At 36.4% G+C, this 25,699-nt stretch overlaps 1 protein-coding gene across 2 annotated transcripts in view; it reads left to right on the forward strand.

Moving 5' to 3' along the window:
- Apoltp (Apolipoprotein lipid transfer particle) overlaps window positions 1-25,699 on the forward strand; it is a 6,186,292-nt gene that overhangs the window by 4,276,160 nt on the left and 1,884,433 nt on the right. For both annotated transcript variants that reach the window (XM_081762641.1, XM_081762640.1), the window contains exon 44: window positions 10,353-10,555. In XM_081762641.1, the coding sequence (XP_081618767.1) occupies window positions 10,353-10,555 (203 nt within the window). The remainder of the gene's footprint in view (window positions 1-10,352; window positions 10,556-25,699) is intronic.

Below are 25,699 nucleotides of genomic sequence, written 5' to 3' on the forward strand. Positions count from 1 at the left end.
TTTCTTCGCATTCACATCTTGTATGCTCTATTTGTCCCATTTTGCGTAACGCATGACTAGCAAGTAACACATCCCAAGCGTAACACTCCAATTTTGATAAAGTTTGGCAGGTAGATACTACACATGAAATAAACGAATACGTGTTTTTTTTTTTTTAATTTCTGCGGAAAAACGGTATTAGAGGGGCAAAACCACACCAAATATTTTGGAATTTGACGCCCGAAAGGTGAAAGGAAGTGGACCGAAGTGAATGAAATTGTGCACAGATATTTTAGAAGCAAGATGAGGGAATGCGTGTTTCGTATTTTCTGAGCAAATCCGTTCGGTGAACCGAGGAGTTGGATAGCAGTAGGATTGCACCAAAACGAACGAAATTGTGCATAAAAATTGTATATGGAAAATAAAGCCTTTCGTGTTTTACAAGTGTCTCCATCCGATTTCTTCAAATTTGACAGATGAACAGTAAGCACAAACAGTATAGCGTATTTTATAGTATTTCAGGAGGTGCCTTTAACCCTTACAATGTTTTTCCACATAAACCAAAAAACGTGTCGATTTATTACCTCCTTGCTGTTGATGTGTCAAATTTGAATCAAATCGGATAGGGACATTTGAGAAAGACGATAAGTCTTATTTTACATATATAATATCTACACACAATTTCATTTGCTTCGGTCCACTCCTTTCTGCAATATTACGGTAAACTTTAATATTTTTGGAGGGGCATTGACCCCAACAATGTATTTCGCAAAAATTAAAACACATTTCGTTTGTTTTGCGAATTGCCCCTACACGAAAATTTGTTGCAATTCTCCATATCCTTTAGAAACTTCTGACGTATACTTATTTGCACTGTTGATGTTTTCTAATCAACGGTTTAGAAGGTTCGTGCCCCATTTAACCGTTTCTTTCAGAAAAATGCGAAACATATATTCCCTCATTTAAAGTCTACAATATATGTGCACAATTTCATTTACTTTAGTGCTCTTTATATTGCCTTTCGGTCGTCAAATTTCAAAAATTTTTTGCGGCAGCTTTTGCCCCCTAAAACCGTTTTTTTTTAATTATTCGTTTATTTTTGCTTATTGTCCTTACACAAAGTTTCGTTGAAGTTCTTCATGTCCTTTACACACCTGACATACGGTTATTAGCACTTTTAATATTTCGTGATCAAAGGTTTGGAGGGTTCCGTGCCATCTAACCATTTTTATTAAGGAAAATATGAAACACGTATTCACTCTTTCTACGTCTAGAATGTCTGTGCACAATTTCGTTCACTTCGGTCCACTTCTTTTTGCCTTTAGAACATCAGCTTCCAGAATATTTTGTAGTGGCATTTGCCTCATAAAATCGTTTTTCCGCAGAGAATAAAATAAGTACGTATTCGTTTGTTTTATTTGTAGTATTTTTCTGCCAAATATTATCAAAATTCTAGTGTTACAATTGGGAAGTGTTACTTGTTAATATAGTCCTGACTGGCAGTAATCAGCAGTAAATGAAGTCTGTAGTAAAGGCTGAAATATTGCAAGTCAACGCGATCCTGCCAATTGTCGGGTTCAGCGCAAGAGCTAGTATAATTTGCTAGATTAGTCTCACAACTATTGGCTTAATGTTTCCTTTGGGAAAGGATGTGCATTGCGAGCGATGCATACGCTGCTTTTGTCAAAGGTGTCCAAACTAGCGAGTTCGACGCTCCTGAGCTCGGCACTGGTGCTTAGAGTGCTCCGGCAGAATAATTGAGCTCGAGCGTGAGTTAGGCCGAGCATCAATGAAATAAGTAAATCCGACTGAGCTTGAGCCCAGTCGAGATAAATGAATGCTAGACCGAATGAGCGTGAGCCCAGTTGTGAGAAGTGAACGCGAGCCTCAGTGAGCGTAAGCTCAGTTGAGAGAAGTGAGAGCGAATCCGAGTGAACGCGACTCCACTTAGGATTAGAGAGATCGAGCCCATTCGAGAGAATTGCGTGCGATCCCAGTTTCTGGAAGTGATCGGGACCCCGAGTGAGTGCAAGCTAGGATGAAAGAAGTGATCTCCAGTGTGAGCTCAGTTGAGAGAAGTGAGCGCAAGTCCGAGTGAATGTGAGCCTGGTTACGAATATTAAGCGCGATCCCACCCAACAGAATTGAGTGGGAGCTCGTGTGAGCGCGACCACAGTTTTAGGAAGTGGTCTTGAGCCAAGTCAAGAGAAGTTATCGCTAGCTCCAGTGAGCGCGAGCCCAATTAATAATACTGAGTGGAAGCTCGTTGGAATTCAAGCCCTAGTGAGTACGAGCCCAGTGAAGAGAAGCAAGCGTGATCCCCATTGAGGTAAGTGATCGCGAGCCAGAGTGACCGTGAGCCCAGTTGAAAGGAGTGAGCTCTAGCGCGACCGAGCTTAATGTAAAGTGTTCATCTATGGTCCATGGCAAAATGCCCTGAGGTCTTTTCGCTCAAGCAGGGTTTGCGTGCGGTTTCTGTCTTTGCGGTTTTTTTGTTCATGCACTGTTTACCGCGCTGTTTTGTCGTTGCGCTGTTTTTGTCGTTGCGCGGTTTCTGTCATCGTATATATTTAACTAGGAAGTGTGTCTGTCAATTGTGTAACCTGAAACACAGTAAAGACATTTGGGTTGTCAAACTTAAGGGATTTCTTCTGTAATTGTTCCTGGCTCACATGTCTTAGATATCTATAAAAATTTTAAACAGTCTATGGCAATGGTTCTCAACCGAATTCATATCTTGACCCGTTCTTGTTAGTGCAAGCTCGAGTGACTGCGAATCCAGTCGAGAGAGGTGAGAGCGAGCCCAGGTGACCTCGAGTGCGAGTGATTGTGAGAACAGTTCAGAAAAGTGGTCGGAATCGCGAGCTGAATTAAGGTAAGTGTTCGCGAGCCCAGTTGCTAGAAATGAATCCGAGACGAATGAGTGCGAGACCAGTTTTGAGAAGTGATCGCGAGCCTCAGTGAGCGCAAGCTCCTTTGAGAGAAGCGCGCGAGAGTCCGAGTGAACGCGGCCCTACTTAGGATTAGTGAGATCGAGCCCTTTCGAGAGAATTGAGTGCGAACCCAGTTTCTTGAAGTGATCGGGACCCCGAATGAGCACGATCTAACATGAGAGAAGTGATCCCTAGTGCGAGCCCAGTTGAGAGATGATAGCGTGAGCCTCAGTGAGTGCGAGCTCAGTTGAGAGAAGCGAGCGCGAGTCCTAGTGAACGGGAGCACACTCGAAAGAATTGAGTGCAAGCTCGTGTGAGCGCGAGTGAGTGCTAGCTCAGTTGAGAGAAATGAGCATGAGCTCAAATGAGCGCGAGCCCAGTTAAGAATACTGTGTGCAAGCTCGAGCGAACTCAAGCTCGAGTGAGTACGAGCCCAGTGGAGAGAAGTGAGCGCGATCTCCATTTAGGTAAGTGATCGCGAGCCAGAGTGAGCGCGAGACCAATTGAAAGGAGTGAGCTCCATGGCAAAATGGTCCATGGCAAAATGCCCATGAGGTCTTTTCGCTCACGCAGCATTTGCATGCGTTGTTTCTCTCCTTGTTTGGTTTGTATTCATGCGCTGCTTTTGTCGTTGCGCGGTTTTTGCCAATGCCCTGTTTTTGTCCTTATGTATATTTAACTAGGAAGTGTGCGTGTCAGTTATGCAATCTGAAACACAGTAAAAACATTTGGGTTGTCAAACTTAAGGGATTTCTTGTGTAACTGTTCCTGGCTCATCTTTCCTAAAGATGTCTAAAAATTTTAAACAGTCTGTGGCAGTGATTCTCAACCTAATTCATATCTTGACCCGTTCGTGTTAGTGCAAGCTCGAGTGACTACGAGCCCAGTCCAGAGAGGTGAGTGCGAACCCAAGTGACCTCGAGCGCGAGTGATTATGCGAACAATTGAGGGAAGCAATGGAAGCGCAAGCCCAATTGAGGCAAGCGATCGCGATCCCGAGTGAGCGCGAGCCCAGTTAAAAGAAGCGAGCGCGAGCGCGAGCGAGAGCCAGCTTAGTGCAAAACGTTCATCTATGGTTTCTATCCATCAGCTGTTTTCTCCACGCGGTATTTGCATGCGCTGTTTTTTCCTTGCCCTGTTTTAGTCCTTACCCTGTTTTTGTCCTTGCGCGGTTTTTGTTTTTGTGAGGTTTTTGTCTTTGGGCGGTTTTTGTCCTTGCGCGAGTTTTCCATGCGCTGTTTTTGTCCACGCGGTATTTGCATGCGCTATTTTGTCCTTGCTCGGTATATGTTCATGCGCTGTTATTGTTCGCGCGATATTTGCATGCGCTGTTTTTGTCCTTGCGCGGTTTTTGTTCATGCGCTGTTATTTTCTACGCGGTATTTGCATGCGCTGTTTTTGTCCTTGCGCGGTTTTTGTCCATGCACTGTTTTTTTCCACGCTGTATTTACACACGCGGTTTGCGCCCATCCCTGTTATTGTTTGCGTTGTTATGACCTAGGACCGGGTGAGCATTGTCATCCATAAACAGAAAATCTGGACCAAATGCTCGCCGAAAGTTGTGCACATGTGTATAGAGAATTTCATCCGATACTGTTGCGCAGTCAAAGAGAAGTGTTCCACAATATGGAGATCCGTTTCCCCATTAAGCATTATCTCACAATACACAAGATGGAATCACCGCAAAAGAACGTCCGTTCAACTATGAAGTTTGGGTGATAGTGTGTTCCTGGCTTTCTCCACACTAATGTTCGATCAGAATCAGACTTCAGGCTGTATTGAGACTCATCGGAAAACATAATCCGCGGCCCACTGGTGTTTCCCCTTTCAATGTGTTACTAGCACGATGTGCAACGCGCACGTTTGTGCTCCATTTCAATGGCATACACAGCACAGGCCTCCTGGCATGCAGCCCTGCTGTATTGAGCCGTCGACGAACTATTTCACGACTAACACGTTGTCCCGTCACTTGAAACAAATCATTCGTCAGTTGGAAGCATGACGCTCAACGGTCACGTCTGGCAGCAATTGTAAGAAACCGGCCATAGGTGGCCGACGTCTTCTTTGGATGACCTTCTTCATGATGTCTGCTGAATGTATATATATATTGGGAGCGACTCCACAGCCTTGCCACAATACTTTTGTTAAGATTGAATTTCTGCGCCACATCGACTTTGGATCGGCCTAGTTCCAATCGCCCAATTATTCACCCGCGGTGAACGTCACTCAAATATCATATGCCAACCATTGTAAAGTGTCTATGCTTGATATCCCACACAGGAACCACCAACTCACTGCTTTCACCCTCGGACACAATTGGGCTGTCGTGTATGCTTGGTGGCAAAATCTGTTTACTGCGGTTGCGATGGTGCTAAGCACGAGCTATAGCGGACTCTAGCCTTGATTATGCATCTCTTTATATGTGCGTGAATATTACCAGTGTTTAATGCAGCCCACACGTCACTTATCCCACGTTTTGTCGGGTAGCTTAAGTTTTGTGGAGCAGTGTACAATAGTATTATGCAAAACGCATTAAAAATATAAATTAATTCTAATACGTAGCTGCAAATTTATGAATCTGTGTGACATGTAAATATGTAAATAGTGTGGAACGTATGTTTATGTATGTAAAGGTGTGGGATGTATATATAAACTATTTATCAAACAATATATAAATGTGTGTATGTAAAATTGTATTTATATATTTATGAATATTAGTTTTTCATTTTTGGAAAATTCTTTATGTGTATATTATTTGTATTTCTCTTTTTGTTTAAGGATAAGTTAGAATTGTAAATCAGCTGTAGTAAAAGCTCCTATAATTGGGGATGATCGTCTCTGTTGCACTTAGATTGTTAAATAAATAAACATTTTTTAACAATTTTGTATGAATAAATGGAAAATAAGCAGGACCAATCAAATTTAAAGAAGTATTTATTCAAATCCTAGAGAATATTTATCAACCTGGGTCAGATACAATAATTTAGGTCAACAACCGGTCACGTAACAATACTAATATTTAGCGTTTTTACAAATAGAAGGGATAAACATGACTACCCAAATTTACAGAGTTATTATTTGAGTAAAATGCATCAAATTTTATTTCTTGAAAATTCAAAAAAATAAGGGGTTTTCCTATGTACCGATCTCAATCTTTTTTAAAAAGGAGCATCGTTGTATCATATCTGTGCAGTGATAATAATCGTTATCTTTCAAGCATTATATCGGCTATATCCCTCTGTAGTCTACAGTTACGGTAGGTTACAAATTTTCCGATATCTTTTCTTATATGATACTCATTTCTTTAATTGAAAAAGGTATCGACCAAATTTGTTCAAGACTTTTGTTTATCTGTACCTTCATTTGTTTATCTTGTATTAATTTTGGCATGTATTTCTTTCCGTACTTTGAGTCTTATTTGTTGAAAATCAGAAAGGTGTGTGGCCGAAAGTGCTACAGAATTTAGGACATGTACCAAGAAAAAGAAGAAGAGTTAAATGTTTGGTTATAATATATTTATCGAATTGAATATCGGATAATTGTTGAAGCGGATGGCTTGGTAATTAAATTGTAAAGCCCAATTGAGGATTTGTTAATTACAGTGATTGCGTAGCATGGACTTACCTAGGTAGAAAGCGGGCTACATATTAATGTATGTAAATAGTGATATATTAGGGGATAGACTTTCTGCATGCAGTCATACCAGGTTATGAGAATAAAGATAACTGTGAGAACGGGAACTATCCACGTTGGAGTTATTGCTTAATGGTATGTAACTAAGATTGAATCAAGTTTTTTTTTTCGTTATCTTATCGCATTATATTAGTAGTGTTGGTTTATGAAGCCTAATACCGCTAAGAAACAAACATAACCCACATCGAGCACGGTAAAAATATTTGTCCAAAAAATGTAATTGGCGACAAGCTGCTTGTTTCTTTTTTATAGGAAATAACGAAGTCTAACCTTATACAATTTTGATCCCTTAAATCCTGAAGAGACAGATATTGAAACATACATTGAAAGATTTGAACAGTATTGTTTTCCGAATGATGTAATAGAAGCGAAGAAAATGCTTATTCTCATATCAGTTATTGGAAATGTGGTGTATAGAACATTAAAGTAATTAGCTGCACCTAAACTGGTTCCGGAGCTTGATTTTCAAATAAATGATCTAGTGATAAAACAGTATCAGACGGCGACCAATTACATAGTTTAAATGTAAAAAAATTTTTTCTATAAAGCAAGAAATAGATCAAACCACATAATATTACATTTTCAATCTAAAAAAACAGGCTAACCTTTGCAATTTTGGTGCATTCCAAGAAGATTCTATGAGAGACCAGATAGTCCGCGGAGTTGTTAGTGAATCTGTGCGCAAGAAATTGTTGTCTACACCGGACTTGCAATGTCTGTGGCTATTGGTATCATCAATCAATTCGAGTTGTTGGAGAAAGAAGCTACTATATTTTACAGACAAGAAAATCGAGTAGATCAGCTGCGTAACAACAGAACACCGTATAGCAGTTATAAAATGAATCATCAACGGCAGTTTCTTACATGTAAATCTTGTGGAAGGTGTCATAAATGGCACCACTGCCCAGCAAAAGGAGTTACGTGTCGGAAATATAGACGATCTAACAACTTTGCCGTATGTTGGAGTAATAAATTCGAATCTCATACTGACGTTACAAAACAAGTAAATGATTTCCCACAGACTGATCAAATTTCTCATAACGGACAACAAACAACATCCAGGGATTATGAACATGCTTTTGATAACTTGCTTACTTGCTCTATGCATGATGATTATGCATTGCATCCAGTAGAAGAATTTCATCTGAATGCCTTCACAACAGAAACTCTAAAGAAAGAAGCGCCAGTGCTATCGGAGCAATAGGGTCTCCAAGATACGATTCACGAGCACACAGTTAATCAGTCAAATAAAGAAGATAATAGGGAGCCAGTTGATACATTAAGTTGTAATGGAATAAACTCAACACTTACAACACAAAGGGAACTGCAATAGTATGATATATCAATCTTAGCATATGTACAAGTGCTTAATACAATAAAATCACAACCAACTCCAGTGAAAACGGTGCAATGGGGTGAACGAAATATTACCTTATTTGCAAAATTAAAAACATCAGTCACAGCAGATGGAATGAAGTGTCATTTTGAATTCAAAGTACGTCAAGAATCTATTTATTTATTTATTTATTTATTTATTTAGGATCACAGTATTATAGGGTGAGATTGGTTGTATACTTTCCGTAAAGGGATGTCTATGGTAAGTCAAACTGCATTATTTGATCTTAGTGTTTCAACAGGAGAAGACTTCCACTCTGTTACCTGAAAGTGGAAGATGATTTCTAAACAAAGTAGACAATCATTCCAGTAGTACAGAAGGTGAAAAAGGGGGAACATAAATGTAAAAGTTAAAACAAGTTTATTAACCAAGTTCTGATAAAGAATGAACGGATAAGAAATTAATTACTTTTGGAGTACAGGAGGGAACCATTTTCTTTAGAGGATAAAGACAACCTAGCTAGTGTAACAAAGGAAAATTTGTGAGTTTGAAGACTAATAAATACCAAGACAGAGAAATTGAGATTTGGTCGGTACTTAAATGGGCATAAGCAAATGTTAACAAGTAGGGATGGTAACAGGATAGCTACTTCCGGAAACACACAGAGATTACAAGAAGATGATAATGAAAATTATTGGGAATTAAACTCAGACGTCAACAAAAAGAAAGACAAGGGGGATGTTGTTGGGAATCAGAAAGATGGGTGGCGAAAGCGCGATAGAATTTTGGACATGCATCTAGAAGAAAGAAGAAGAATTAAATGTTTGGTTATAATATATGTTCCGAATTGAATATCTGACAATTGTTGAAGCCGATGCTATAGTAATTACAGTTTACAGCCCAATTGAGGATTTTTAATTACATTAATTCTGCAGTATGGACTTAGAAAGTGAGCTAGAGATTAATGTATGTAAATAGTGACATATTAGGAGATAGACTTACTACATGTAGTCATACCAGGTTATGAGATTAAAGATAGCTGTGACAACGGAAACTATCCAAGTTGAACTTATTGCTTAATGGCAGGTATGAAAGTTTGAGTCAAGCCTAGGTTATTTTCTAATTGCACACAATTAGTAATGTTGGTTTATGAAACCTAATACTTCTAAGAAACAAACATAACCCACATCGAGTAGGTAAAGATATTTGTCAAAAAGTAAATTCTTGGCAACCAGTAAGTTACATTACTGACAACACAATAATTTGGATATTTTTACAATATGCGTTGAGTACGTTAATTTGCTTCCAACTGCGTTCATTTGTTGTTTTTGAACTAGTTTCGCTAATTTTCCAACTACGGAGAAATGCAGCCGATAAAACGATTGGTAGTAAATTAGGATTGTTACCGCTCGCTGCACTTAATTACACAAACAGATTTGAATTATCTCAATTCACGCCGAATTCTGAGTCATCTTTCACACCACCTTCCACGAGTCGAAGAAACATTGAGGTAAAATATTTATAGTGTCTATTGCAAATTAATTCTGGAATGAAAGTGGTGCTCCCAATTGAGGTAACCTTAGTAAAACATAGTTTGCATTTATTACAGTGCCATCTGTCTCGAAAAAAATAGTATATATATATATATATATATATATATATATATATACGGGGGAAATGTATATGTGTGCGTGTGTTTCGAGTTTCTGAGTATTATTTCAGTCAATCCTTCAGAGCATGGCACTGATATATTGCCGCTAAATGCGTTTACTGAAGTACTCTGTTGCTATATATATATATATATATATATATATATATATATATATATATATATATATATATATATATAGGTAGATAGATAGATAGAGAGATAGATAGATAGATATAGATATAGATATATATACAATGGCGAATCCAAAGGGGGGCTATAGGGTCTATAGCCCTCCCCTTCACGCTCAAGTATACCTTGGATAAAATGTGCTTCAATCCTGCTTTATTCTGGGTAAAACGGCAAAATATGGTTTAGCCCTCCCTTGATCATATCCTCTATCCACCCCTATATATATATATATATATAATACTGATATAAAATTTCCAGGACGTTCAATATAAATTGGCACGTAAGCCACATACACTTTCCGTTATGGTTTCACTCACAGGTAGAATCGTAAACATTCCAGGATGTTATTTTTCTGTAATGTGTGTTACATTAATATTTTTTCCTTATTTCCCTTTTTCTTTGTTTCATTTTAGAATATAAAAGAATGGTCTGAGTGTTCTTTTTCTTGAAATGATTGAGAAATTAGATAGATAGATTGATAGATAGATAATACTAAAATCGTATATGTGGATACATAGCTGTCAGCAATAGTTAGTTTGAATTTGAAAAAAATGTGGTTTCACTTTTTCAGATAATCAGGCCAGGTAACGACAACCAAGCAGTAATCAGATTTGAATGGGGAAAAGATGTGAAATATATAGAACAAAAAGTAAGGCTCAAATTGGAAAACAGGAAAATAGAAGCATTTTATAATCTTCGTACTCCTCGTTATGAAGAAGATACAGTTGTTCTGAGAGCATTATATGATCATGTAGCTGGTTATCATAAAGTGAAGTAAGTACGCTGATAATTTTATAAGTAATTCGTTCATCTGATATTCTGGAGTGCTGACAAAAGTGCAGAAAATATATTATTTTGTAGTGCTCTGCGATGTTGTTTGTCGTTCTTTTTTTCTTTTTCTTTATCCATGTTGAACCATTTATCGCATATGGAGAGACGAAGTCGAGTTACCAAAAGTTTAGATCAAGAGTTTAATATAGTAACAACATTGGTGGTTATGCCAATGCAATCATTACGAGGGAGTTGCAAAGTGCGTCAGCCGTACACATTGTCAATGGAACTAAAATTATCAGTTCAAGTTACTTTTAAAAGTATGTCTTCTAATATGAACATAATGATCTATTTTATTCCTGCCAGTCATGTATGAAATTTATGACTTATATGTAAAAACTGTACCTGATGTCATTTTTCCTCCTAAATTCAAATACGGGATTCTTCTGTCTCTGGCACATTAGGTTGTTAAACAATTTGGAAGAAACATATTGACTAGGAACTAAAAAATAATGTTTGGTGAATACGAAACATGCATTTGGCAACCGCGCAAAATGTGGCAACGCCCAAATGTTAGGTGAGAACAATGTAGCAAACAGTTAAAAAAAAACGAGAAGTTTCCATAGATATAGGCACTAATGGTCTCTTCTAGTGCAATCGTTAATGTGTCTTTAGTGCTTCTTAGAACATCAACTCCCAACATTAGTGCTTGAATAGTTTCGAATCTAGAAACAAAAAAACAAAAAAACAAAAAAAATGGGGGCAACTTCATGTTACCCCCAGAAATAACTAACAGTTAAACCAAGTGCAGTCGATAGTGCATCGTTAGTGCTTCTAGAAAAGAAAACTAACAATTTCGTTAGTGCTTCGCTATTAGCGTAAATATGGCCAAATAATATCACGAAACTCCCAAAAGAAACATATGGGGAAATTTTCATTGCCGCCAAATTCAAAACCACTAATGATCTCTTCTAGTGAATTCCTTAATCATTGCGTCAAATTCTATCCAAATTCAGAAACACTAATTATCTTTTCTAGTGCGATCGTTAGTGCTTCATCAGTGATTCTTGGAGCGCCAACTTTCAACATTAGTGCTTCAAAGGTTTGGTAGCTAGAAGCATAAACTTTAGTATCCCCCAAGAAAGCACCAACGATTAAAACTAGTGTAATCCATAGTGCTTCTAGGAAACACTAATAGTTTCGCTAGTGCTTCACTATTAGTGTAGATATCTCCAATTATATGTCACGAGAACTCCATAAGAAACAGATAGGGATTTTTTATTGCTTCAAATTCCCACCAAATTCAAAAGTATTAATGATCTCTTCTAGTGCATTCGTTAGTGCTTGCTAGTGCACCAACTCTCAACACATGAATGCTATTGTGGGGAGGGGCTAGCCTGTAGTTATCATCAATTAAGTTTTATCTTCTAGTGTCTATAATGTTGAGATTTCTGCAAAGAGACCCATTGACGAAGTAGTAACAATTACATTGTATATGCATACACATTTGGCGGGATTTTTACAAAATGTAAATTGTCACATTAGCATAGCCCGTATCTCAAACACCTTCAAATTTCCACATGGGTAGTGCTTCGATAGTACACGTTAATGCACTAAACACTTAAGTTAGTGCTATGATAGTTTAGAAGTTATTAATAACTCGGCCGGGACAAACTTTATATTTTTGAACTTTTGCGAAATCTTACACTAATTACAGACGGAAATGGACAAACACCAGCTGTTTGTGCGTCGTAACAGCTCCTTAAAACAGCTCGGAAGTTAATGCTTTGAAAATCACTAAGCAGTAACGTTAGTGCTATCTTACTTTAGGAGTATTAATAAATAACTCAGTCGGGGCTAACTTTAGAACTTTTAATTTTTGTATAATTTTACACTGGTTGTCAGAAATAAGACATATACCAGCGATTAGTGCATTTTAGTCCTCAATAAAACAGTAAGCACTAACGTATGTGCTATCATAAAAAATAGGAATTTTTAAACATATCAGACGGAACAAAATTTGAATTCTTCGAATTTTACACTAATTTTCGCACAAAGGTAGGACAAACACCAAAGGTCAGTGCATAGTTAGTGTTTCAAAAATTAAAAAGCGCTAACATTGGTGCTATCATAATTTAGGAATTACTAATGATTAGCTCGGACGAAACCCATTTCAATTTATCGAATTTAACAGTAATTGTGTAAATGCTGAAAAACCTGAAGATTTTCCCGCCCGAGTTATTTATTAATAGCTCCTAAACTATGATAGCACCAACATTAGTGATTAGTTTCTGTGGAGCACTAACAATGCACCAATCTTTGGCGGTTATCCCACCTCATGGGACAATTAGTGCAAATTCGATAAACTTAACGTCAGCTCCTCCTAGTTACTCATTAATAACTTACAAACTGTAATGTCATTAACATTACTGGTTAATGTTTTATACAGCGTCAACGATGCATTAACCATTGGCATATGTCCCAGCTTTATAGAAAAATTATTGTAAAATTTGATAAATTCAAAGTCCGACCCGTCGTAGTTATTCAGCAATAATTCCTAAACTACGATAGTACTAACATTAGTGTTTAGATGTTTGTGGAGCACTAACAATTTAATAGTCGCTGGAGCTGGTCCCAATTTTCGTTGAACAATAAGTGTAAAATGGGAAAAGTTGAAAGTTCTAAAGGTAGTACCGTCCGCGTTATTCAATAATAACTCGTCAACTATGATAACATTAAAGTTCATTTTTGGGGAGGGGCCGCGGTGGCTCAGTGGTAGAGCGTTCACCTCTGGTGGTTGGGGTTCCGGGTTCGATACCAGCCCCCGCCAAGTGAACTTTGTCGTGGACAAACACCGTGTGCGTGGGTTTTCTCGGGGTTCTCCCGTTTCCTCCCTCTTTCTTCCTTCCACCATTTCATTCATTACTCATCACCACCGTCTAATTTAGCCTAACCGGCATAACTGTGGGACGTAAAACTCAAAGATTTCATTTCATTTTTCATTTTTGGGGCTTTATAGAACACTGACCTTTGGCGTTTGTCTAACTTGTATGAGAAAATTAGTATAAAGTTCTGTAAAGTTTTTTTTTTTTTTAAATAAAGTTACCTCCTCTTGAGTTATCCACTAATGACTCCTCAACTAACAAGTAACACTTGCGAAATGTAACAGTCCGATTTTGATAAAGTTTGGTAGGTAGACACTACACATGAAATAATCGAATACCTTTTTTATTATTATTATTATTTTCTGCGGAAAAACGGTTTTAGGGGCACCTTTAATCCTTACGATGTTTTTCCGCAGAAAAAGACAATTGTCGATTTATTTCCAGTTTGCTGCTGATGTGCAAAATGTGAAGCAAAACAGATAGTCACACTTAAGTAACACGAAAGGCCTTATTTTACATAGGGTCTATATAATATATACACGCAATTTCATTTGCTTTGGTCCACTCCTTCCTCCTCTAATACGGTAATATTCACTTTTTTCTTGGATGGGGGTTAGGCTCCAACCCTGTTTCTTGGCACAAATTAAAACACGTTTCATTTATTGTTTGCAAATTGTCCGTATACGAAGTTTCGTTGCAATTCTCCATATTCGTTAGGAACTTCTGACTTATGCTTATTTGAACTTTTTGTATTTCGTAATCAACGGTTTTGAAGGTACGTGCCTCACTCAACTGCTTTTTCTTTTTCGGAAAATACGAAACCCAATTATCACATTTTACGTCTACAAAATTTGTGCACAATGTCATTCAATTCGGTGCACTTCTTCTTGCCTTTGGGTCCTCAAACTTCAAAATTTTGCGTTGGGGCGTTTGCCCAGTAAAACCGTTCTTTCCGAAGAGAATAAAAAAGCATATTCGTTTATTTTTTTGCGTATTCTCCATACACAAAGTGTCGTTCCAATTCTTCATGTCCTTTAAGCACTCCTGACATACTGTTACTAGCACTTTTGATATTTCACCATCGAAGTTTTTGAGGGGTCTGCGTGACACCTAAACGGTTTTCTTTTTCCAGAAAAATAAGCAAAGTAGGGTGGTGTCACTTGAGCTTGTTTTTTTCCTACTGCGCATGCGCAAACCCTGCACGCTGATTGGCTGACCCCGCCCCCTTCACGCTGATCGGCGTGCGCCGGACCTGTGACACCGCTCACGGCCACGCCCACGGTCACGACCACCTTGAACCGTCCAACCACGGTCTTTTACGACCTCCATTTTAGGAGTACCTGCCGCGCTGATTGGCTGACGCCGGACCCCAACCACTGGACTCACGTACTGCGCACCTCGGGATATGGGGGATTTCGAACAGGCCACATTGCAGTGGAGACCACGAACACATACCATAGCCGATAATGCATGAGATTCATTCCCTTTTATGAGCACTTTACAAACACATAGCAGTTCGATAACACATTCTCTAACCGCCTATTTAATATAGCACATATTACATAAGACTATATAACATAGCAGGGGTGTACTCGTTCTCTTTTATGAATACATTTTAAGGGGTAGACTCGTTCCCTTTTATGAGCACTTTTAACATAGCAGAAATTACACAGAGACTATGAACACATCGCAAAGCAGAGAATACATAGCAGGCTGTACTCGTTTTCTTTTATGAGTACATTTTAAGGGGTGGACTCGTTCCATTTTATGAGCACTTTTAACATAGCAGATCGATAACACATTCTCCAACCGCCTAGCAGAGCTAATAAAAGAGCATGGCTTATTATCAACATTGCAGTGGAGGCTACGAACTCATAGTAGAGCAGATAATCTTTAAGGGGTGTACTCGTTCGCTTTTATGAGCACTTACATAGCAGATCGATAACACATTTTCCAACCACCTATTTAACATAGCACATATTACATAAGAATATGTAACATTATGGATTTTTTTCAACCCCTGTTTGCGCATAGCAAAATTATAAGGGCATGTACTCGTTCCCTCTTATCAGCCCTTGTGTAACATAGTATTCGTCAATTACCGAATGTCCCAAAAGTACTGACCATTGTGATAAAAGGTCAAACTCGTAAACGAAGCCACATATTGAAGAGGTGTTTACACACTTAGTAACATGTCATCAACTACTTACCATGGGGGTCAAAAATCAAACTCGTAAACGAAGCAGGCGTATTGAGGAGGCGTTTCCACATTGAGTAATTGGTCATCAACAGCTACATGACCGAAGAGTGTTGACCATTGAGGTCAAAGGTCAAAATCGAAAATGAAGTCACGTATTGAGGTACTGTTTCCACCCTCGTAGCAGACTACGTGCAACGAGTAGTCGTAAAAGACTAAGACCTATTTTTTGTCCCCTAAATAATATAGTATACACAATTGTTACCCCCCACTTCCGGTTCTGATTAAACGCACACAACACACACACACACACACACACACCCACTTGGTTGCGTATGCCAAACCCAATTTAGTAGAAATAACACACATGCGCAGAAACATTTACATTTCCGATTCGATACGCCCTTTCAACCGATTTGAAAGAAACTCGGCATATGGGGGATTTCGACCATGCTAATTAGGAACACCACACTTATTTTTACCTGTGTCCTATAGTTTATGTGGGATACGCCCTTTAACAGATTTGGATGAAACTCGGCATAAGGGGGTTTTCGACCATGCTGATTACGAATATCACACTTATTTTTACCTGTGTCTTATAGTTCATGTGGGATACGCCCTTTCTATGACAATTTTAACCGATTTGGGTGAAACTCGGTATATGGGGGTTTCCGGACACGCTGATTACGAATATCATATTTATTTTTACCTGGGTCTTATAGCTTATGTGGGATACGCCCTTTCTATGACAATTTTAACCAATTTGAATGAAACTCGTTACATGGGGGTTTTCGAACATGCTGATTACGAATATTATATTTATTTTTACCTGCGTCTAATAGTTTATGTAGGATACGCCCTTTGTATGACACTTAAAATCCAATCACTCGTAAACGGAGCCACATATTTAAATGGTGTTTCCGCATTTAGTAATTGGTCATCAACTGCTAGAAGTTCCAAAAATAATGACCATCGAGGTCAAAGGTCAAAAACTCGAGAACGGAGCCACATATTGAGGAGGTGTTTCCACATTTAGTGATTGGTCATCAACTACTACAAGTTCCAAAACAATGACCATCGAGGTCAGAGGTCAAACTCGAAAACGGAGCCACATATTGAGGTGGTGTTTCCACATTTAGAAATTGGTCATCAACTACTACAAGTTCAAAAATTAATGACCATCGAGGCCTAAGGTCAAAATACTTAAAACCTAATAACCCGAAAACGGAGCAACGGATAAGTTTGTGTGACTTATTCAATTTTTTACCAACGGGGCCGCGGTGGCTCAGTGGTAGAGCGTTCACCTCTGGTGCATGGGGTCCCGGGTTCAAACCCTGCTCCCGCCAAGTGAACTTTGTGGTGGACAAATACCGTGTGCGTGGGTTTTCTCGGGGTTCTCCCATTTCCTCCCACTTTCTTCATTCCACCATTTCATTCATTTCTCATAATCACCGTCTCCTTTAGCTAACCTGCATAATCGTGGGACGTAAAACTCAAAGATGTTTTCAATATTGTACCAAGTAGAAAAAATGAAGCAGCAATAATTTTAGTGGGTTTTCAACTTTTGTATTAACGACCCAAAAAAATTTTTAAAAATGACATTTTAACTACCTCAGAATTTCTGTACCTTTCCGGGTTTTTCAAATAAAACGAAAAAAATGAATTTGGATGCAGCATTTATACTAACCAGAAATAGAGAAAAAATGGCCACTTTTTACTATTTCAACAAAATAAAGGAAAGTCTTTTGAGTGATCTTTTCAATTTTCTAGGCAAGAAGAAAATTCACTTTTTAACTAACTCAGAATTTCATATCATTTTGCAATAAAATAAACGAAGAAATATATTTGGATAGAGTATTTACTTTTGTACGAACCGGAAAAAATTGAAGAAGGTCTATTTAACCAGCTCAATATTTCTGTACAGTTATGTACTACTCAAATAAACGAAGGAATGTATTTGGGTAATCTATTTTATTTTTGTACCAATCAGAAGAAAAGGAAAGAAGGGCCATCTTAACTAGCTCAGCATATTACACCTTTTTGTACCATTTAAAAATACTGAGAATAACTTGAGTAGTCTGTTTTTTTGTTGTACCCATCCGAAGAGAAGCAAAGAGGAATCATTTTCACTAACTCAGAATTTTGTATCATTTTGTAATACTCAAATAAATGAAGAAATAAGTTTGGATGGAGTATTTAGTTTTGTACCAAGCAGAAAAGAAAACTAACCAGAAAAACGAAAAAAGACCAATTTGTACTATTTAAACCAACAAAGGGATAACTTTTGTGTGAGCTTTTCAATTTTGTAGCAAGGAGAAACAAAGCGAAGAAGAACCATTTTCTAACTAACTCAGAATTTCATATCATTTTGTAATACTCAAAATTTGGATGGAGTATTTAGTTTTGTACGAAACCCAGAAAAAGTGAAGAAGGTACATTTTAACTAGTCCAATTTTCCTGTATAATTTTTTACTACCCAAATAAACGAAAGAATAAATTTGATCAATCTATTTTATTTTTGTACTAATCAGAAGAAAATCAAAGAAGGGTCATTTTAGTTAGCTCAGCATTTTATACCTTTTTGTGCTATTCAAATAATAGACGGAACAATTTTCAGTGGTCTATTTTATTTTTGTATCAATCAGAAGACAAGAAAAGAAGTTCCATTTTAACTAAATTAGCATTTTATACTTCTTTGTACCATTATTAATTGAATGTAATTGGAATATTCTAAGTTTTTGTACTCATTCGAAGAAAAGCAAAGAAGAACCATTTTAAGGAGCTCAGATTTTTCATACCTTTTTTGCCATTTAGTGAAAGGAATAAATAAATATGGGTGTCCTATTTCCTTTTGTACCAACGAGAAAAAAGCGAAGAAAAATCATTTATAACAGGTTTAGATTTTTAAGCCTTTTTGTAATATTTAAACAAACGAAGGGATAAATTTGTACTAACCAGAAAAAGCGAAGAAGTTTCATTTTAACTAACTCAAATTTTTATATCATTTTGTAATACTCAAATGGACGAAGGAATAAATTTGGGTGACCTGTTCACTTTTGTAACAAGCAGAAAAAAGGAGTGAACCAACATTTTGTACTAATCAAATAAGCAAAGGAATAAATTTGGGTGGCCTACTTAGTTTTGTACCAACCACGAAAAAAGCGAAGAAGATCCATTCTTTAACTAGCTCAATATCTCAGTACCATTGTAACTAACTCAAACAAACGAAAGAATAAATTTGAATTGCTTAAGCAAAGAAAGCCAATGGTAACTAGCTCAGCAATGTGTACCTTTTTGTTCTATTAAAATAAACGAAGGGTTAAATTTGAGGGACCTATTCAATTTTGTACCAAGTAGAAAAAAATTGAAGAATGAATACATTTTTTGCTTCTTTACTTTTGTATTAGCAATTATAAAAGCGGATAAGGTCTATTTTAAATAGTTCAGCATTTATGTACATTTTGTACTACTCAAATAAACGAAGGAATAAATTTTTGATGTCCTACTTTCTGTACCAACCAGAGAAAAACCGAGAAAGACCATATTCTGCTACTCAAACAAACGAAAGAATAAACTCAGAATTTATATACCTTTTTGTGCTATTCAAATAAACGAAGCAATAAGTTTTTACTAACGAGAAAAACGGAAGAAGGATAATTTTAACTAACTCAGAATTTTATATCCTTTCGTACTAATCAAATAAACGAATTAATAGATTTGTGTGACCTATTCACTTTTATAGCAAGCAGAAAAAGAACTTTTTCGTTTGGTTCCGACCACGAAAAAAGGGAAGAAGTCGGTATTTTTATACCACTTTGTACTATTCTAATAAATTTGGGTGGTCTATTTCATTTTTGTAACAATCAGAAGAAAAGTAAAGATGATACATTTTAACTAGCTCAGAATTTTATACCTTTGTGAGGGATTAAAATAACCGAGTGGTTCATTTAGTTGTGGTGCTTCATTTTGTATATTTTTGTGCCACACAGAGAAATGGCCACTTTAATGTAGCATCGCTTCTCCGTTTATGTAGAATATGCATTATATAACCAGGTTTTCCTAATTACAATACACTAAAATTACGGTAAAAATAATGACTCTAGCCGATTGCCTTCTAAACTATTTAGGCACCCTGTGTTATATAAAAAAATGCGCTCAATAGGCAGTGCCTTATTACCCCCACTATACTAGCAATACAAATATTAGGTAACGCATTATTAACGTTCCTTTTTTATTTTATTTAATGTGCATTTAAATTCAGAAACTTAAATATCTGCAGGAACAGAATGAATAATTCAGCACTCTTTATAGATGGTGTTCAACATGGATCTTTGGAAAGTTTTCTTTTCCTTGATGAGCTCATTCTTACTTTGATATGATCTCTTCTTCTTTCTTTCCTTCTGCCGTGGTTCAAAATGGCCAAGCATGCAGTTTATTTTTTTGTATTATTGCCACGATTCCTCGTCCTTCATCAGTTTTCTTTAGTACGTCTTAGTCTCTTAATAACCCCGATTGCTATGAAGTATGTTCTACAGAATTAGGTTATAATTGAATTATGACGCAACTCTCTTCTGTAACCAATGGGAGTTCTTACGTTCAAATATGTAGTTAATGACCGAGAAACTTTGGACTTTTTGGTCGCCGTTAGTATTTTGTAAACCTATATTAATGTAAGACCTAATTCGCTAAACACACGTCAATACACACACAACTATGAGCCTTACTTAGTGAGGGAGTTGCAATTAAACATTTATTTAGCAATGCTACTTTAAAGTGGCCATTTCTCTGTGTGGCACAAATATATACAAAATGAAGCACCACAACTAAATGAACCACTCGTTTACTTTAATCCCTCACAAAGGTATAAAATTCTGAGCTAGTTAAAATGTATCATCTTTACTTTTCTTCTGATTGTTACAAAAATGAAATAGACCACCCAAATTTATTAGAGTAGTACAAAATGGTATAAAAATACCGAGCTTGTAATAATGGGACTTCTTTCCTTCTTTTCGTGGTCGGTACAAAATTAAAATGGGCTTTTTCTGCTTGCTATAAAAGTGAATAGGTCACACAAATCTATTCCTTCGTTTATTTGATTAGTACGAAAGGATATAAAATTCTGAGTTAGTTAAAATTATCCTTCTTCCGTTTTTCTCGCTAGTAAAATCTTATTGCTTCGTTTATTTGAATAGCACAAAAAGGTATTGAAATTCTTAGTTTATTCCTTCGTTTGTTTGAGTAGCAGAATATGGTCTTTCTCTGTTTTTCTCTGGTTGGTACAGAAAGTAGGACATCAAAAATTTATTCCTTCGTTTATTTGAGTAGTACAAAATGTACATAAATACAGAACTATTTAAAATAGACCTTCTCCGCTTTTTTTATTGCTAATACAAAAGTAAAGAAGCAAACAAAATTTATTCATTCTTCAATTTTTTCTACTTGGTACAAAATTGAATAGGTCACTCAAATTTAACCCTTCGTTTATTTTAATAGCACAAAAAGGTACAAATTGCTGAGCTAGTTACCATTGTCCTTTTTTGCTTAAGCAATTCAAATTTATTATTTTGTTTGTTTGAGTTAGTTACAATGGTACTGAGATATTGAGCTAGTTAAAAAATGGACCTTCTTCGCTTTTTTCGTGGTTGGTACAAAACTAAGTAGACCACCAAAATTTATTCCTTCGCTTATTTGATTAGTACAAAATGTTAGTTCATTTCTTTCTTCTGGTTGTTACAAAAGTGAATAGGTCACCCAAATTTATTCCTTAGTCCATTTGAGTATTACAAAATGATATAAAAATTTGAGTTAGTTAAAATGAAACTTCTTCGCTTTTTCTGGTTAGTACAAATTTATTCCTTTGTTTTTTAAATAGTACAAAAGGTATAGGCATTCTGAGCTACTTATAATGTCATTTCTCGTTGGTGAAAAATTGAATTGGTCACTTAAATTTATTCTTTCGCTTCTTTAAATAGCATAACATGGTCAAGAAATTCTGAGCTAGTTACATAGGCATTTCTCGTTGGTACAAAATTGGGTATACCACTGAAATGGGGAGCTTCGTTTGTTTTAGTAGTACGAAAATTTATAAATGCTGAGCCTTTTAAAATGGTTTTTCTTCGCTTTTTCTAGTAAGTACCAATTAATTTCTTGTTTATTTGTGTAGCACAAAAATTTTTAGGTAGTTAAATGGTATTTCCATGCTTTTTTGTTCGGTACAAATTTATCCCTTCGTTTAAATAAATATTACAAAAATGTATAAAATTCTAAGCCAGTTAAAATGGCCTTTCTTGTTTTTCTTTCTCGTTGGTACAAAAGGAAATAGGACACCCCAATAAATTTATTATTTTTTTAAATGGCACAAAAAAGTATAGAATGCCGAGCTTATTAAAATGATCTATCTTCGCTTTTCTGGTCAGTGGAAATTTATACCTTTGTTTACTTGATTAGTACAAAATGTTAATTATTTCATTTTTCTGTTTGGTACAAAACTAAATAATCCATCCAAATATATTTCTTCGTTTATTTGAGTATTCAAAATGATATAAAATTCTGAGTTAGTTGAAATTGTTCATGTTCGCTTTCTCAAATTTATCCCTTCGTTTGTTTAAATAGTAAAACATGGCCTGGAAGTTCTGAGCTAGTTACAAATGAGATTTCTCGTTGGTATGAAATTCAATAGGCCACTCAAATGTGTCGCTTCGTGTTAGTTTGAGTAGCTCAAATGGTATATCAAGCTGACCCGGTTAAAATGGTCTTTCTTCGCTTTTTGTGGTTATTACAAATTTATTACTTTGTTTATTTGTGTAACTTTTTTCTGTTTGGTACAAATTTAACCCTTTGTTTGTTTAAATGTTACAAAAAAAGGCATATAAATCTAAACCTGTTTTAATGGCTTTTCTTCGCTTTTTTCTCGTTGGTACAGTCCGCGGAATAAAATTTGTTACAAAAATTCTAAGTCCAAATGAATAACAAACTCTTTCCCAGTTTTCTTATGCATTCCCGCAATACATGTATCAATCGATTAGTTGCTTCTCGTATTTATTCCAACTCCTCCCCGTCCTCCACTTCTCCTTGTCTAAGACAGTGTATGTGACGTAGTACACTCTTTCCATTCAGCTGGAAAAGAAACAGGAATCAAGTTTACAACATTATAGCTTTAAAACAGTCTTTTCCATTCGTTTGTTCTGAAATATTTTTAAGAGCCTAAATTAAAGGAAAGTCACACAATCTTCCCAGAGCTTCATAAATATCTTTAGTTTCATTCTTTTCTTTCTTTAAAGAGTGCAAGCTAGTAAGATGCTCCCTAAGAAATCTATGGAAATTGCAAAGAGCTCTAAAATATCTACGGACAGAAACGAGTTTTATTCAATGATTCATTTAGTTTCTTTTCAGTAAGTGCAAGCAAATGTTTGAGGGGCGTCATTTGGGCAGGACAGGAGGGTGTAATTCCCCCTCTCTTGAGCTTCATACATACGTATTTTTTGATCAAGTGAAAATCTTATGTCGCCGGAGAATGTCTTTCTTCTCCCCCCCCCCCGAATAAAGTCTAAAAGATACTGGTTTTAACAACAAACGTACAGAGCTACGATAGCACATTCCTAAACAGCTTACATTTGGTTTCAAGAGTCGAAGGTTCGATCTCAAGCCATATGACTTCCTGGCTGACATTGAGAGAGAGAGAGAGAGGGGGGGATTCAAGTATGGAGACAGAGAGGGATGATTTATATACACATATTTAGAATTGGGGAAAAAATGACAGCATTCGTATTATGACGAAAATTCTGATTTTGTGAAAGATAAGAAGGGACGTTTTCGAACTGCGAGGATCGCAAGAGGCAGTTGTGGAATTAATGTGGAGAACTCTTTTTAGAGCATCAGATGATTACGAAAAGAGAGAAAGATCTTCAGTTCTGAGGAATTAAGATTTTTAAAATTCTGATTTCGGCGACGAGTTTCGAACCACGAACCTTGTGGTCATCGAACCATGACTTTATTCATTCTGCTACGGAGGATTCTATTACTGGTTTACATACGTTTTCCTTAGCTGCGTTGAAAGCTACCTTAAGGGAATATTCCAAAAGTTGACTCGGTAGATGCGCCGTTCAGTTAGGACGTAAACCTCTTGTAACTTAGTTACAATGTGCAAAATGAACTTCCTCTTCTTCAGGACACCTTTTAAAGCTTTAAAATTTGTTACTATTGTTTTAATTAAGTTACATTTGATAGAACCATCTGATAAAGTAGTGCCAAACCCTGTGCGTCATTGTCTGTTAGGTGAATGGTTAATGTAACTTACTCCTACGTGGATGGTCCGAGCTTCCAATCAAGACCATTCTTATTGATTATTTGATTTGAGCTACGCTCATACTGTATATTCCACAAGTTCAAGTTTGAAGTAATGTAGTCACAGCTAGTTTAATTCGAAATAATTTTCCAATATTATATTTGTTACTGAATTCACGTGGCACTCCTCACTTGTTTGTAGCCCTGCATAAATGCAAAATTGTTTTAAAAGTACATTTAACTTTCAAGTATTATTGATTTTTTTTAAATTGTCCTTCAAATTTATTTTATAATTATTTTCTATTTCTTAATTATAACATATTTTCTATTTATATTGAATTCTATGTTACACGTTTATTATTTATATTTTATGTCTTACCTTTGAAGAGGAGCTTTAGACAATTCAGAGCAGCAGTTACATACACAGAATGCAGGCATTTGAAATCCAGATCTTTTGCCCCCACGAAATCACTACTTTTTTGTTTATATATATATATATATATATATATATATATATATATATATATATATATATATATATATATATATATATATATATATATATATATAATTTTATAAATGGTGATAGCAGGGGCGGTTCCAGGGGAGTGTGTTTGGGGTGATCGCATCCCCCAGAATACGGATCTTTTTATATTTTTTATATTAAAAATAAAACATATCCTAAGTATTTTTCATCTTTGTATTATAAACGTAAATTAAAACCTAAAGTAGATAGGCCTTACTTTCTTAAGAAAATTAATTCTACAGAAGATCTCTTTCTCATTTTCTATTTTTTTCTTTTCTTTCTTTTCTTTTCTTTGTTTCTTTCTTTTTTATTTTCTTTTTTTGCAATCCGCTCTTACCTTGATTTGACTTCGAACGACCGCCCCTCCCAAACAATCATCCTGGATCCGCCCCTGGATGATAGACATTTTAGTAAAATATGCCCTCAATCGCTGAAATAAATTCCTGTCAAGTTTTCGATCGCTGAAATAAATTTCTGTCTACTGTCCTGCAAAACAGTGACGATTTTAGGAAGTGATCAGTTAGTAATGCCTCCCTGGAGCAACGACACTTCCCCAGAAGTCATATCTCCGATAATTCAGAATGTGATTTGTGCATTATCACTTTTCACTCTCAGTGTCTTGAAACGCACCAAAAAGGAACTGTTCTGATATATTTACTGGTTCTCCCTATGACCCAATTTCAATATGGACAACCTTGGAGATATACACATCTGAAATATCACCTTTTATGTCAGTGATCCCGAAAACTATCCATTCGACACAAATATAGGATATTTTCGATTCTTTATTCCTGTCACCCTCCCATTGTCAACTCGAAGCCAGCCAAGGCTTATTTTGGACTTACGCAACATCCACAGTGTCACTTTTTATCTTTGCACATGAATTCGACACTAATTTCGTTCGTATTTGACTACTTTTACATGTCACCTTCACCTCTTTGTAGGGATTTTTTCAGTATCTCGCCCACACAACTATGGAGAAAATTAAACCAACTAAGTATAATTATAAATTATCATCTGAAACACAACAGTACGGGTGATCTTTTTCGCAGAGGAATTCGTTAACTACTGTTTCAATATCAACGTATTGGCTTGTTTTGCTGTCCATGCTGAAGATTGCCAAAGGGCTAAACTTCATCTGCACTATTGTGCAATGAATATAGGTTTTAGTGGTATAATTTACTGAATACTCGCTTAGATGTTGCTCTCGTCACAGAAAAAGCGATATACATCTATAAAAGAAAAATGAAATGAAA

The sequence above is a fragment of the Thermobia domestica genome, chromosome 6, assembly GCF_964235325.1.
Source record: "Thermobia domestica chromosome 6, izTheDome1.hap1.1, whole genome shotgun sequence".
NCBI classification, from domain to species: Eukaryota; Metazoa; Arthropoda; class Insecta; order Zygentoma; family Lepismatidae; genus Thermobia; species Thermobia domestica.